This window comes from Tupaia chinensis, unplaced genomic scaffold, assembly GCF_000334495.1.
Source record: "Tupaia chinensis unplaced genomic scaffold, TupChi_1.0 Scaffold143654_1, whole genome shotgun sequence".
In the NCBI taxonomy this organism is placed as follows: domain Eukaryota; kingdom Metazoa; phylum Chordata; class Mammalia; order Scandentia; family Tupaiidae; genus Tupaia; species Tupaia belangeri.
The window spans coordinates 11910-26037 of NW_006203502.1; the positions used below are offsets into that span (position 1 = coordinate 11910).

At 42.9% G+C, this 14128-nt stretch overlaps 1 protein-coding gene across 6 annotated transcripts in view; it reads right to left on the reverse strand.

Annotated features, from left to right (window-relative positions):
* Positions 1 to 5990: 5990 nt before the first annotated feature.
* Positions 5991 to 14128, reverse strand: part of ZNF565 (zinc finger protein 565) — a 30526-nt gene continuing 22388 nt past the window's right edge. For 4 of the 6 annotated variants that reach the window (XM_006164660.3, XM_027766765.1, XM_014582600.2 and 1 more), the window contains 3 exons: positions 10398 to 10524; positions 9160 to 9255; positions 5991 to 7343 (listed from right to left, as the gene is read on the reverse strand). In XM_006164660.3, the coding sequence (XP_006164722.1) occupies positions 6085 to 7343; positions 9160 to 9255; positions 10398 to 10524 (1482 nt within the window). In that variant the 3' untranslated portion in view covers positions 5991 to 6084. The remainder of the gene's footprint in view (positions 7344 to 9159; positions 9256 to 10397; positions 10525 to 14128) is intronic. The other 2 variants (XM_006164661.3, XM_014582602.2) reach the window with 2 other exon arrangements.

The window sequence follows — 14128 nt, forward strand, 5'->3', positions numbered from 1 at the left end:
AAAAGCAAATAATGATAAGTGCTGGAGGGGATGTGATGAAAGGGGAACACTCCTACATTGTTGGTGGGAATGTAAATTGGTCTAGCCACTGTGGAGAACTACATGGAGGTTCCTCAAAGACCTTCAGATAGAACTACCATATGATCCAGCAATTCCATTCCTGGGTATCCACCCAAAGGACAGGAGAGCACTCAGTCGGCAAAGCACTTGCACAGCTATTCTCATTGCAGCATTATTCATGATTGCTAAGAGATGGCACCAACCCAAATGTCCACAGACAGATGAATGGATTGAAAAATCGTGGCACATATACTCCATGGAATACTATTCAGCCATAAAAAACAACAAGGCCCTGGAATTTGATAGAAAGTGGACGAATATGGAAGATTTGTTGCTGAGTGAAGCTATTCAGGCTATGAAAGAGAGATATTGTATGTCTCCACTTAACATATACTGACTGTGCACTCTGTGGTAGAGAATGAAAGACTGGAGAACATAAAAGTATTAAAACTTGTAGTGGACACTAGAAACAAAGTGGAAAGAGTAGAGCATAAGAAATTTTGGAGGGGGGAAATGGAGTGGTAAGACACTTGTGGGACACAGATAAGGTTTATTATCTGTTTATGAAGATGTGTATGGTGGTCTCAACTCGGCTGGTCTGAGGTGTATATCATGCTGGGTAAAGTCTCTTCACAATCTAAATGATGTATAGCGATTTAATGTATGAATAATAGTAATAATAATAATAAAAATAAAAACACAAAGAACAAAAACAAACAACAAACAAAAAAAACCCTTGGGACCAGCAGGTGATGGGGTGTTTAAGGTCCTGGATCCCCACATAGCTTACCATGGTTCAAATCCCAGACCTGGCAGCTTGAAAATCACAACAAACAAATAGATAAATAAAATAAGTGCTTTAAAAAAAGAAAAAGAAAGAAAACTAAAGTCTGGGGGGAAAAGAACACAGAATGTATATGCTAACCAATGTCAACATGTGGTCCTTATTTGGACTTGATATAAACCCAATTAAAAAAAATAATCACGCCCAGCTCATGGCCTGGTGACGGTGGTTTAAGCAGCTGAATCCTATATTACTGACTATGCAGTTTGAATTCCAGCCCTAATGGCTTGAAAAACACATTGGGTGTATTTGCATACATGTCTAAAATCCCAAAAGGAGCGAAAAATGGAGAGGGGATTTCAGTATGACCATGCCCCATTGAGGGTGCTTTCTCCCCCACTCCCACTTTCTCTGTTTCTCTCTGGCGAGCACAAACACCCTCTAGCAATTTTTTTTTTTTAATTTAAGTTTTTGCCATAGGGCATGTGTGTTCACTGGAGAGATAGAGACAGAGAAGGAAACTGAGAAATCACCCCTCAGGGAATGGCCACGCTCCCTTTTCCTCCATTCTTATCCTAGGATTTGGGGTACATACACACATGTGCCTGAAGTGATTGTCAAGCCTCCAGGTTTAGGATTCAAACCATAGTTGGCTATGTGGGAGTCCAGTGCCTTAACTACTATACCACCTGGTGGCCCCAACCTTGGCAATTTTTAATTTTTTTTAGACAGATTTTTGCTATACGGCAGATGCGCTCACTGAAGAGACAGAAAGTGAGAAATCACCCCCAGGTGGCTGGTTATGCTGCAATCCCTTCTCCATTCTCCTTCCAGGATTTTGGGCACACATGAACATGTGCCCCCAGGGAGGATGGCCACTCCACACTCCCTTCTCCATTCTCCTCTCAGGATCCTGGGCACACATGCACATGTGCCCGGCGTGAGTTTAAGCCACCAGGTCTAGGACTCGAACCGTGGTCGACTACATGGGAGTCCAGCGACATAGCTATTACGCTAACTGCTGGTCCTCGCCCCAGTGTGAATTTTAAGCTGCTGGGTCCAGGACTTGAACCGTTATCGACTATGTGGGAATCCAATGATGTAACCATGATGCGATCTGCTGGTCCCAGAATTTTTTAAAATTTATTTATTTTATTTCATTTGTTATACTTTTTTTTTTTTTTTTTTTTTTTTAATTTGACAAAAAAGTGGGAAAGAGAGGGAGAGAGAAAGGGAAAGTGAGAAAGCAAGCCATCAGGTCTGGGACTTGAACCATGGTCAGCTACATGGGAGTTAAGAGACATAGCCATTACGTTAATTGCTGGTCCCGAAATTTTTGTTTTTAAAAATAATTATTTTATTTAACTTTATTATTTTTAAAATTAATTTTATTCATTCATTTATTTTAATTTGATGAGAGAGAGAGAGAGAAAATGAGAAAGCAAGCCACCAGGTCCAGGACTCAAACTGTTGTTGGCCACGTGGGAGTATCCAGTGCCTTAACTACCATGCCCCCTCCTGGTCCCCTATTTATTTATTTTAATTTGGCCAGAGAGAGACAGAGTTAGTGAGAGAGAGAAAGTGACAAAGCAAGTTACCAGGTCCAGAACTTGAACCATGGTTGTGCATGTGGGAGTCCAGCACTCTTAACCACAATGCCATCTGCTAGCCCCTAAATTAAATATTTTAAAAATAATTATTTATTTTTAGTTGTATTTACTCATTCATTTATTATTATTATTTTTTAAAATTTTAACCAGAGAGAGACAGAGAGAAAGTGACAAAGAGAGAGAAAAAGAGAAAAGTGAGAAAGCAAGCCACCAGGTCCGGGACTTGAACCATGGTTGTTTATGTGGGAGTGTCCAGCACTTTAACCACCACGCCACCTGCTAGTCTCCAAATTCAATTTTTTTAGAGAGATTTTTGCTATAGGGCACATGTGCTAGACAGAGAGACAGAAAGTGAGAAATCACCACCCAGGAGCATGGTCATACCCCAATCCCTTCTCCTCCATTCTCCTCTGGGGATCTTGGCATGCACACACATGCGACAGCATGAGTTTGTTTTTTTTTTAAAGAATTATTTAATTTTATGTATTCGTTTATTCATTTGAATTTGACCAGAGAGAGAGAGAGAGAGAGAAAGTGAGAAAGCAAGCCACTAGATCTGGGACTTGAACCGTGGTCAGCCTTGTGGGAGTGTCCAGTGCCTTAACCACCACGTCATCTGCAGATAAAATTAAATTTAAAAAAAGTTAATGCAGATCCCTTCTTTTTTTTTTAGGGAGTTTTTTTAGAGAGATTTTTGCTATAGGGCATGTGTACTCACTGGAGAGACAGAGAGAGAAAGTGAGAAATCACCTTCCAGTGGGGATGACCATACCACAATCTCTTCTCCTCTGTTCTCCTCTCAGGATTTTGGGCATGCACATACATGTGCCTGGCTTGAGTTTAAGCCACCAGGTCCAGAACTTGAACCGTGGTCAATTGCGTGGGTCTAGCAACACAGCCATTACACATTTGCTGGTCCCAGGTTTTTTTAAAGAATTATTTATTTTTAATTTGGCCAGAGAGAGAGAGACAGAGTGAGAGAGAGACAGAGGAAAAATGAGAAAGGAAGCCACCACGTCCGGGACTTGAACTGCGGTCACCCAGGTGGTAGTCCAACACCTTTAACTACCATACAATCTGCCAGCCCTACCCAGTGTGAGTTTTAAGCCACCAGCCTGGGACTCAAACCGTGGTCAACCACATGGGGTCCAGCGACCATTACACCATCTGCTGGTCACTTTTTAAACTTTTTTAGTTTTTACTATGGGATGTGTATACTCACCAGAGAGAAGGAAAGACTACGAGAGGGAAAGTGAGAAATCACTCCCCAGGGGAGTGATGGTCACAACAAAATCTCTTTTCCTCTCCCCTCCTGGGATTTTGGGTATGTATGCACACACTCCTGGTGTGAGTTTTAAGTCACTGAGTCCACGACTCTAACCATAGTCAGCTATGTGGGAGTCCAACACCTTAACCACCACACCACTGGCTGGCCCCTTGTTTTTTTTTTTTTTATCTTTTCTTATTTATTTTTTTTTTTTTAGAGGTTTTTGCTATAGGGCATGTGCGCTCACCAGAAAGACAAAGAGAGACAGAGAGACAGAAAGTGAGAAATCACTCCTAGCGGGGATGGCCACACCGCAATCGCTTCTCCTCCATTCTCCTTTTGGGATCTTGGGCATGCACGCACACGCGCCCGGCATGAGTTTAAGCCACTGGGTTTGGGATTCGAACCGTGGTTGATTACATGGGAGTTCAGCAACATAGCCATTGTGCCAACTACTGGTCTCAAAAATCTTCATAATACATATTCAAATACTTTTTGGTGGAATAGTAAGGTGCACATGTATTAGTTATCTATTGTCCAGTAAGAAATTACTCACAAAAATGTACCACCTTAAAAAAACAATAAAGGTTGTTTCTGTGGGTGAGGAATCTCTGATGTTTTATCCCTGACATATTTGCATAGCCCAGGATAGAGCTAGGCAGGAACCTAGAAGGAATTTGCCTGTTGTGGTGGGGAAGGTGACTGACATCTGGACAGCCTTCTGGGGTCCAGAATCTAGTGTCCAAATTCTAGCTTTGGTGTCATTCTGCTGCCATCTTGTGGCAAACACAGAATAATCATCCCTCCCACCTGGGACTTCTGTGTGAAATTTTTGTTTGGTTGTTTTTTTTAAGTTGCCATAGGGCCCGTCATCTTGCCATTGGACAGAGAGAGAGTGGAAGAGAGAGGAGGAAAGTGAGAAAATCACCACACCACCCCCTACCCAAAGAGGATGGCTACTCTGCAATCCCTTCTCCTTCATTTTCCTCTCAGGATTTTGGGCACGTATGCACATGTTCCAGCTGTTTTTTAAGCCACTGAGTCTAGGACTTGAATCATGTTGTTGGCTATGTGGGATCCAACTGCCTTAACCACCATGCCATCAGCTGGCCCAGTAAAGTATAAATTTTTAAATGCTGGGGACCAGGTAACCAGCAGTTAGCGTAATGGCTAAGTCACTGGACTCCCACGTAGTTGACTACGGTTCAAGTCCCAGACCTGGTGGCTTAAAACTCACGCCGGGCGCGTGTGTGTGCATGCCCAAGATTCCAAGAGGAGAATGGAGGAGAGGGGATTGCGGTGTGGCCATTCCTCCTGGGGGGTGATTTCTCGTTTCTGTCTCTCTGTCTGTCTGAGCGCGCGCCCCATAAAAGAAAAACCTCTCCAAAAAAAAAAAAAAAAAAAGCTAGGACCAGCAGATGGCATAACAGCTATATCACTGGACTCCCATGTAGTCGACTGTGGCTCAAGTCCCGGATTTGGTGGCTTAAATATGCCGGGTGCATGTGCGTGCATGCCCAAGATCCTGAGAGAAGAATGGAGAAGGGATTGTGGTGTGGTCACCCCCCGGGGGGTGATTTCTCGCTTTCTGTCTCTCTGTATCTGTCTTTCTGGTGAGTGCATGCTCCCTACAGCAAAAACCTCTCCAAAAAATAATTAATCGAATTTACAATAAAGCACGTGTGTGTGTGAACATGACAGTGAGTGAGATGAGCACCCTCTACAGAGTCTGGTCACACCACGATCTTTCTTCTAGCCCTCTAGTCTTGGGGTGTTGTGCACATGCCCAGTATGTTTCAGGCTGACTGAGCCAGGGACTCAAACCACAGTTAGCATGTGGAAATCAGCTTCTCCTGAGCAGCACATGACTGCTGCACCATAGAGCCAGCCCACATTCATAAATATTTTAAGAGTCATTTTCTACTTGGATTTCTCAGAAATTTAACACATTTTGAGTGGTAATAGAAGACTCTTCTACATTCATATTAATTTTCTTAGCATAGGTTTTCTGATGTTTAATATACAGTGACTGAAGCAAAAAAGAATTCCCGCATTTATTCAGTTTTCTTCTGGTATGAATTCTTTGATCTTCTATATGACAAATAAAGGTTATCTGACATTAATTCTATCATATTAATGTAGATCTAATATTGAGTCAGATGTGAACTCCTCATAAAGTTGTTTTTTTATTTAACTTTATTTATTGTTATTATTTTAGTTTTTTAAAGTTGACCAGAGAGAGAAAGAGAGGGAAAGTGAGAAACCAAGCTGCCAGGTCCTGGACTCGAACCATGGTCAGCCATGATGAGTCCAGTAGCTTTAACTTCCATGCCACCTGCTGGCCCCAAGCTTTTTGAGGCGTTCTAACCAGTATGAATTCTATAGTGTTCGATGAGTTGTGAGCCAAGAATAAAGGCCTGCCCACATTCTCTACATTCATATGGTTTGATGCCAGGATGAATTCTCTGATGCTCGGTAAGCTGTGAACTACGAATAAAGGCCATTCCACACTCCCGACATTCATAGGGCTTCTCACAGGTATGAATTCGCTGATGATGGGTCAATTGTGAAACACGAATGAAGGCTTTCCCACATTCCTTACATTCATAGGGTTTGTCACCTGTATGAATTCTTTGATGTTGAATAAGGTATGAGCTACGACTAAAGGCCTTCCCGCAGTCCTTGCATTCATAGGGTCTATCACCGGTATGAACTCTCTGATGTCTAGTTAGCTGTGCGTGCTGTCTGAAGGCCTTCCCACATTCCTTACATTCGTAGGGCTTCTCCCCAGAATGAATTCTTTGATGTCGAGTTACTTCTGAGCTATGGATAAAGCCCTTTCCACATTCTTTACATTCATACGGTTTCTCTCCGGTATGGATTCGCTGGTGTACGGTAAGTTGTGAATGCTGTCTAAAGGCCTTCCCACATTCTTTACACTGATAGGGCCTGGCACCTGTATGAATTCTCCGATGAACAGTAAGTTGTGAGCCACGAATAAAAGCCTTCCCACAGTCTTTACACACATACGGTTTCTCACCTGTATGTGTTCTGTGGTGCAGAATGAGTTGTGAATGCTGCCTAAAGGTTTTTCCACATTCTTTACATTCATAGGGTTTGACACCAGTATGAAGCCTTTGATGGAGAATAAGTTCTGAAGTGCGTCCAAAGGCCTTTCCGCACTCTTTACAGTCGTAGGGCTTTTCACCTGTATGAATTCTCTGATGCTGAACAAGGTGTGAAGCACGGCTAAAGGCCTTCCCGCAGTCCTTACATTCGAAGGGTTTCTCACCAGTATGAGTCTTCTGATGTTGGATGAGGTGTGAGCCACGGCTGAAAGCTTTCCCACATTCATTACATTCGATCAGTTTCTCACCAGTCTCATTGCTCTGATGAGAGAGAGATGTGTGACGCTTGAAAGAAGGCGTGTTTTTATAGGTGATTTTCACTTGCTTGAAGTAGCATTCCTGATTTATTTCAAACTGGCCTTTGCATTCCCAGTCATCCTTAAAACTGGGGCCTTCAAGATCACAGTATGTAAAGCTCTTCATTGTCTCCCAATTGAACGATTCTATTTCAAAAATATCTTTTTGTAGGAATGTCTCACACCTGGACGCCAAGTCTGAAAACAACAAAAACAAAAACAATTTGTTCTCTTTTATGACGAGTAAAAATTCTTTAGTAGAATAGGAAGACAAAATGAAAATAACTACCACAAACAGCAAATGGCTTAAATACTGTACAATTTCTACAAAGTACACAAAAGTGCAAATATAATAAGAGCCAGTGCCAGAAGGGGGTAAGAAAACAAAGGAAGCCAGGGTTTTTTAAAATTTTGATATAGATCAGGACCATCCAGGAAGACTGCCAACAATACAAATGTTCAAACGTCACTGCAAATCGAATCCAAATCTACAGGAGTAGAGTCAACATGTTGAGTGCACGTGCGCAACGATCTGCTGTATGCATTCAAAGTACAAGAGTTTCCCTTATCCCCTGTTTCTCTTTCTGAGGTTTTAGTCATCTGTGGTCAATCACAGTCTGAAAACAGGTGAGTTTCGTACAGTAAGACATTCTGAGAGAGACAAAGTGAGAGACCGCATTCACATAATCTTTGAGTACACTATATTGTTATAACTTTTATTTTATTATTAGTTGTTAATCTCTTGTGCCTAATTTATAAATTAATTATAGGTATGTATGTATAGTGAAAAACAGAGCACGCATGCACACATACACACACACGCACACACACACATATATAGGATATAGTACTATCTGTAGTTTCAGGCATCCACTGGGGGGTATTGGAATATATCCCCCCTAGAAAAGGGGGACCTACTGTGTATATCTATATTTAAATACAACATATATTAATAACATGAAATCCCCCATTTAGACCATTGTGCGAGTCAGTGGTTTGTAGGATATGCCCAGTGTTGTGTTAACCATTACCACTTCTAATCCGAGAATATTTTCATTGCCCCGAATAGAAACTCTGTGCCCATTAAACAGCCGCTCTCCAGTCCCTGTTCCCTCCATCCCTGGCAACTATTAAAGGCAGAAAATGATGAATTCTGTCTTTACAAATCTGCACATACACCTGCTGGAGACAGAGAAAGAGAGAAGAGAAAGTGAGAACATCTCCACTCTATCAGTGAGGCTGACTCTCTCTTCTGCATAGCGTCAGACTGCCACATCTAACGGACAATTCTTAGTTCTCATCTTGGCAGCACGTGACTGCTTCCCTCGCCCCATTTTCAGGGCTGCCCACAATCTCAGTAAAACTCCCATTTCATGACCACTCCTTTTGGGTCTCCATGACTGCATCCCCCTCCTCCTAATGTCCCAGTGCGGATGTCTCAAGATCATGGGCCAGCTCCATAGCCAGTGGTTAAGGGAGTCAGATCCCATGTGGCCCACTGAGGTTCAAGTTCTGTCCCTGGCGGCTTGAAAAACACACTGGGACAAATGCATGTGTGTCCCAAATCCCAACAGGATGGGGCTATGGAGAGAAGGTATTGCGGCATAACTACGCCCCGTGAGGGGGTGCTTTCTCTCTCTCGCTAGTGAGCACACATGACCTCTGGCAATTCAGGAGAAAAAGTTTTTCTAAGGGATAAAGATTCTTGCAGCAACAAGGATCCAAAGTACAGGCAAAATGGTGGCCACTGAGGAAGAAAGGAGCACATCCCTTTTTAGAATGGAAGAAATGTGAGAGAAGAATGGACAGAGAGGAATTACTGGGAATGGTAGAAAAACATCGCCTTAGGAGCTGATGCCAACAAGGTCTTTGCTCTTCATGTCTCAGGTCTTTGCTCCCTGGTAGAGCTTGGAAGGATGCTTCCTGACAGTAACACAAGTTCTGCTGTGAGCTCACTCACCCAGTGGGCTATTATTCCCTAGTGACCTCCCCTATCAGATCAGCCCTGGCTCACCTGGGCACCACAGTCCTGTCATAGCATTTGCAATCATCCAAGGTTCTTTCCCTTGCTCCAATAAGGAGATGACATCAGGCTTAGAAATGGCAAGTCCTGTTTACAGGAAAAGAAATGGGGCATGATCACAGTGTTCCAAAATTCAAACCCAATCGCTTGGTCACTAAGGAAAAGAGGCAAAAATGCTCTGGTCAAATTAAAACAAGTAATAGGGCCGGCAGGTGACGTGGTGATTAAGGCGGCTGGACTCCCACATGGCTGACCATGGTTTAAGTCCTGGACCTGGCAGTTTGCTTTTTCGCTTTCCTCCTCTCTCTCTGTCTCTCTCTGGTCAAATTAAATCATTCTTTTAAAAAAATTAAAATAAGAAAATAAATGAAATGAAATAAATAATTCTTTAGAAAAGGGAGGGGCAGCAGGTGGCATGGTGGTTGAGGTGCTGGATTTCCACAAAAGTGGATGATGGTTTTGAGTCCCAGACCTGGCAGCTTGTTTTCTCACCCTTCCTCTCTCTTTTGGTTTCTCTCTGATCAAATTGACTTAAAATAATAATACATAAAATTTTTTAAAATAATTTTTTTTAAAAAAGAGGCAAAAGTGGAAAAGGAGGTGGTTATCAAGGTTATTCAAAGGATGGGAAGAGGGACTTGCCCAGTGGTACTTCCTAATGGTACTTCCTACCATTTCGTTTTACAAAGCACAAAACAATTCTTTTATGAACAGAGAACAGATATTTAGCTGGAAGCTTATAAAAGTTGCTCTAGTAATTCATAAAGAAGAAAACAGAAATTCCAGAAGGCTAGTCCTAAATTATTCAGAGTAGATGACTATGGTGATTAGTCTCTAGTAACCCTCTGCTTCCCCTCCAATCTATTCCTTGATGTTCCTCGGCCCTGTTCTGTGCCTCAAACAGCTTTTACCTGTAGGGACTGTATTACCTCTGCCCTGTGGGTTCCCACTGGGTTGGCAGATAGAAAACCCCAGCAGGTCAGCAGGCAGGAGGTGAGGCAGTGCAAAGCATTTCTTGCCTCTTTCTCTCCCTCCTCTGACCCTGGAATTCAGGAGCCAGCGACAGGTGCTATAGGCTGGACCCTTCTCTGTGGCTCTAGTTCTGAGTTTCTCAGGTAGCACTGCTTCCTCTCTTCATCCCTCGAGCCAGCCGAGGAAACAGCCTGCCTCAGTTGTAGTCCCTGGGTGCCTTGTTTCCTGTCTGGGCCTGGGTGATACAATATCCTTACCAAGTGAGACCAAATGACCAAAGTTCTCCAAAGTCACATCCCTGTACAAGTCCCTCTGGGCAGGTTCCAGGCACTTCCATTCTTCCTGAGAGAATTCTATGACCACATCCCTGAATGTCACCAATCCCTGAAACAATAAACCCAAGCATTACTAGTAAATTAAAGGACTTTTCCTTTTTTCACCTTTTATTATGAAAAATTTCAAAACACAGAAAAGTACAAAAATTATATAATGACCCCATGAATCCATCACTCTGCTTCACCAACCAACAAGATTTCACGTATCTTGTTTTATGGCTTCCCTTCCATTGTTTACTCCTGGTGTATTGTGAGACAAATTCCACACAAGAATCCTAGTGATACTTCACCCATAAGTACTTTAGCAACTTCACCCACAAATATTTTAGCATCTAACAGATTATAGAGTTTTAAAAAAGGCTTAACAACCAGAATATCACTGTCATACTGAACAAAATTAGTGATCGTTTCTACTTTTTTTTTTAAATAAGCTTTTGCTATAGGGTGTGTGCGCTTGCCAGAGAGACAGAGAGATAGAAAGCAAGAAATCACCCCCTGGGGGGATGGCCATGCCGCAATCTCTTCTCCATTCTCCTCTCGGGATCTTGGGCACGCACGCACACACACCCAGCGTGAGTTTAAGTCACCGGGTCTGGAACTTGACCTGCAGTTGACAATATGGGAGTCCAGTGACATAGCCATTACGCCAACTGGTCCCACTAGTGATCATTTTAAAAAACCAGATTAAGTTCAAATCGCCCCAATTTTCTCAAAAGTGATAGTTTTTTAATGATAGAAAGCCATGCATGAGAGAGAGAGAGAGTGAGAGAGAAAGCACCCACCATATAGTCTCATCACACTGCCATTTCCCTTACCCAGGCCTTCGACACTTCAGGGTCCTGGATGCCCTGAAATCCTGTGGTTTTTCAGGCTGACCTGTGATCTGAACCAAGGACACGTATGCTTCTAGCACTGCAGGGCACTAGTGTTTCTGCTGCACCATGGTGACTGGACCGCAAAAGTGATTTTTTTTTTTTTTTATTTCCAGAGGGCATGTGCGCTTGCCAGAGAGAAACAGAGAGGAAGAAGGAGAAAGGAGCCCCCTCAATGGGGCATGGTCACGTTGCCATCCCTACTCCTCCATTTGTCCATTCTGTTGGGATTCTGTGCATGCATGTGCACAAACCCAGTGTATTTTTCAAGCCTCCAGGCTGGGATTCAAACTGTGGTTGGCCAAATGGCTCCTTTAACTATTAGGCTACAATGCTGGCCCTCGTATATTTTATTTTTTTTAAAAGAGGTTTTTGCCATAGGATGCGTGCTCTAGCTGGAGAAAGAGACAGAGATAGCAAGAGGGAAAGTGAGAAATCACCCCCCAAAGGGAATGGCCATGTTGCAATCCTTTCTCCTCTATTCTCCTCCTGGGATTTTAGGCACACCTATTTTTTTCTTTCTACCTTTCTTTTAAAAAAAGTATGTATTTAATTTTATTTATTGTTATTATTATCTTTAATTTATCAGAAAGAGAGACAGAGACAGAGAGTGGGAAACTGAGAAATCAAGCTGCCAAGTACAGGATTCAAACCATGGTTGGCCATGTGGGAGTCCAGCACCTTAAACACTATGCCACCTGCTGGCTCCCTTGTTAATATTCTTATTTCTCCACTGCCTATTTCTTATTCTTGAAAAAAGAAAGCTGGTGGAAGATGAACCTGAGTCACATGAATGTGGTCCACAACCAACACATACCAGTCAAAATGGATTTTATGATTATTCATCTTTCATAAATTCCCTTGCAAGATCAAAGAACTTTCAGTAACTGAAGTTTTCAATCACAGTTCTAAAGGACTCACAGTACAGGAGATGTTAGCACACAGTCAGACCAGCACCAACTACTTCAGTTCCTACCAGGTCTACATGAAAACCTGATGTTGGATAATTCACAACTAACATCTCTTAAATGTATTTCTTTTTTTTTTATTAAATGAATTATCTTATTTAATATTGCTTATTACTTTTTTAAAAATTTGATCATTGGTGGGGGGAGTGAGAAAGCAAGCTGCCAGGTCTGGAACTTGAACTGTGGTCGGTCATATGACAGTCCAGTGCCTTAATCACCATGCCACCAGCCAGCCCCCTTAAATGGATGTCTTCCTCAAATAATTATTTATTTATTTAATTCAATTTGTTGTTATTTATTTATTTTTTGGAGAGGTTTTTGCTATAGGGCACGTGCACTCGCCAGAAAGACAGAGACAGAGAGATAGAAAGTGAGAAATTACCCCCCAGGGGGGATGGCCACGCTGCAATCCCTTCTCCTCCATTCTCCTCTCGGGATCCTGGACATGCACGCATACGTGCCCAGCGTGAGTTTAAGCCACCAGGTCTGGGACTCGAACTGTGGTCGACTACATGGGAGTTCAGTGACATAGCCATTAAGCTAACTGCTGGTACCTGTTACTGTTATTTTTTAATTTGACCAATTTTTTTTTTTTTAATTTGACCAGACAGAGACAGAGGGAGAGAGAGAGAAAGGGAAAGCAAGAAAATAAGCCGCCAGGTCTGGAACTTCAACCACAATTGGCCATGTGGGAATCCAGCCCTTTTAATCACTGTGACACCTGCTGTCCCCCACCTTAAATGTACCTATAAACTCTCAGAAAGGGAAATTAAATCCCAGAGCTAATAAAAGAAGCAATACAGGGAACCAGCAGTTAGCGTAATGGCTATGTCGCTGGACTCCCACGTAGTCGACCGCGGTTCGCGTCTCGGACCCGGTGGCTTAAATCTCACGCCGGGCGTGTGTGCGTGCGTGCCCAAGATCCCGAGAGGAGAATGGAGGAGAAGGGATTGCGGCGTGACCATCCCCCCTGGGGGGTGATTTCTCGCTTTCTGTCTCTATGTCTCTCTCTCTGTCTGTCTGGCGAGTGCACGCTCCCTATAGCAAAAAAAAAAAAAAAAACCTCTCCAAAAAAAAAAAAAAAAGAAGCAATACACACACACGCACACACACACACACGCACAGCTGATCCCAGGTAAGCAAATAGGTTAGCAGGCACCAACTTGCTTAGGGGATTAACCTTGGGACATATACCAAATGGAGCATGAACCCATGGAAAAGCTGAGATCTCTCTCTTTTTTTTTTAAAGATGGGTCAGCAGGTGGCGTAGTGGTTAAGGCATGGCATCCCACATAACCAGCTACATGGTTTGAGTCCTTGACCCGGAGGCTTGGAAAACACACCAGACACGTGTGTGTGCATGGCCAAAATCCTAAGAGGAGACTGGAGGAGAAAGGACTGCAGCATGGCCATCTTCCCTTGGGGAGTAATTTCTCACTTTCTCTTTCTCTCTGGAAAGTACACGTGCCCTGTGGCAAAATCTGAAAAAAAAAAAAATGAGCAAAGGGTGCATGTGCTTGCTAGAGAGAGACATAGAGACAATGGGAGAGGGTGAGAGAGAAAGCATGCTCCATGGAGAGTGGTCACGCCACATCCCTGTTCCTCCATTTTCCCATTCTATCAGGATTTGGGGCACACACATATATGTGCCCAGTGTTTCTCAAGCTGCCAGGTCTGGGACTCAAACTGTATACAGTTGGTTATCCAACTGCCTGAATCACCAGGCCACAGAGCAGCCTGAAATAATGAGATCTTTTTTTTTTTTTTTTTTTTTTTTAGAATTTTTTTTTTTAGTGGTGGGTGTGCTCGGCAA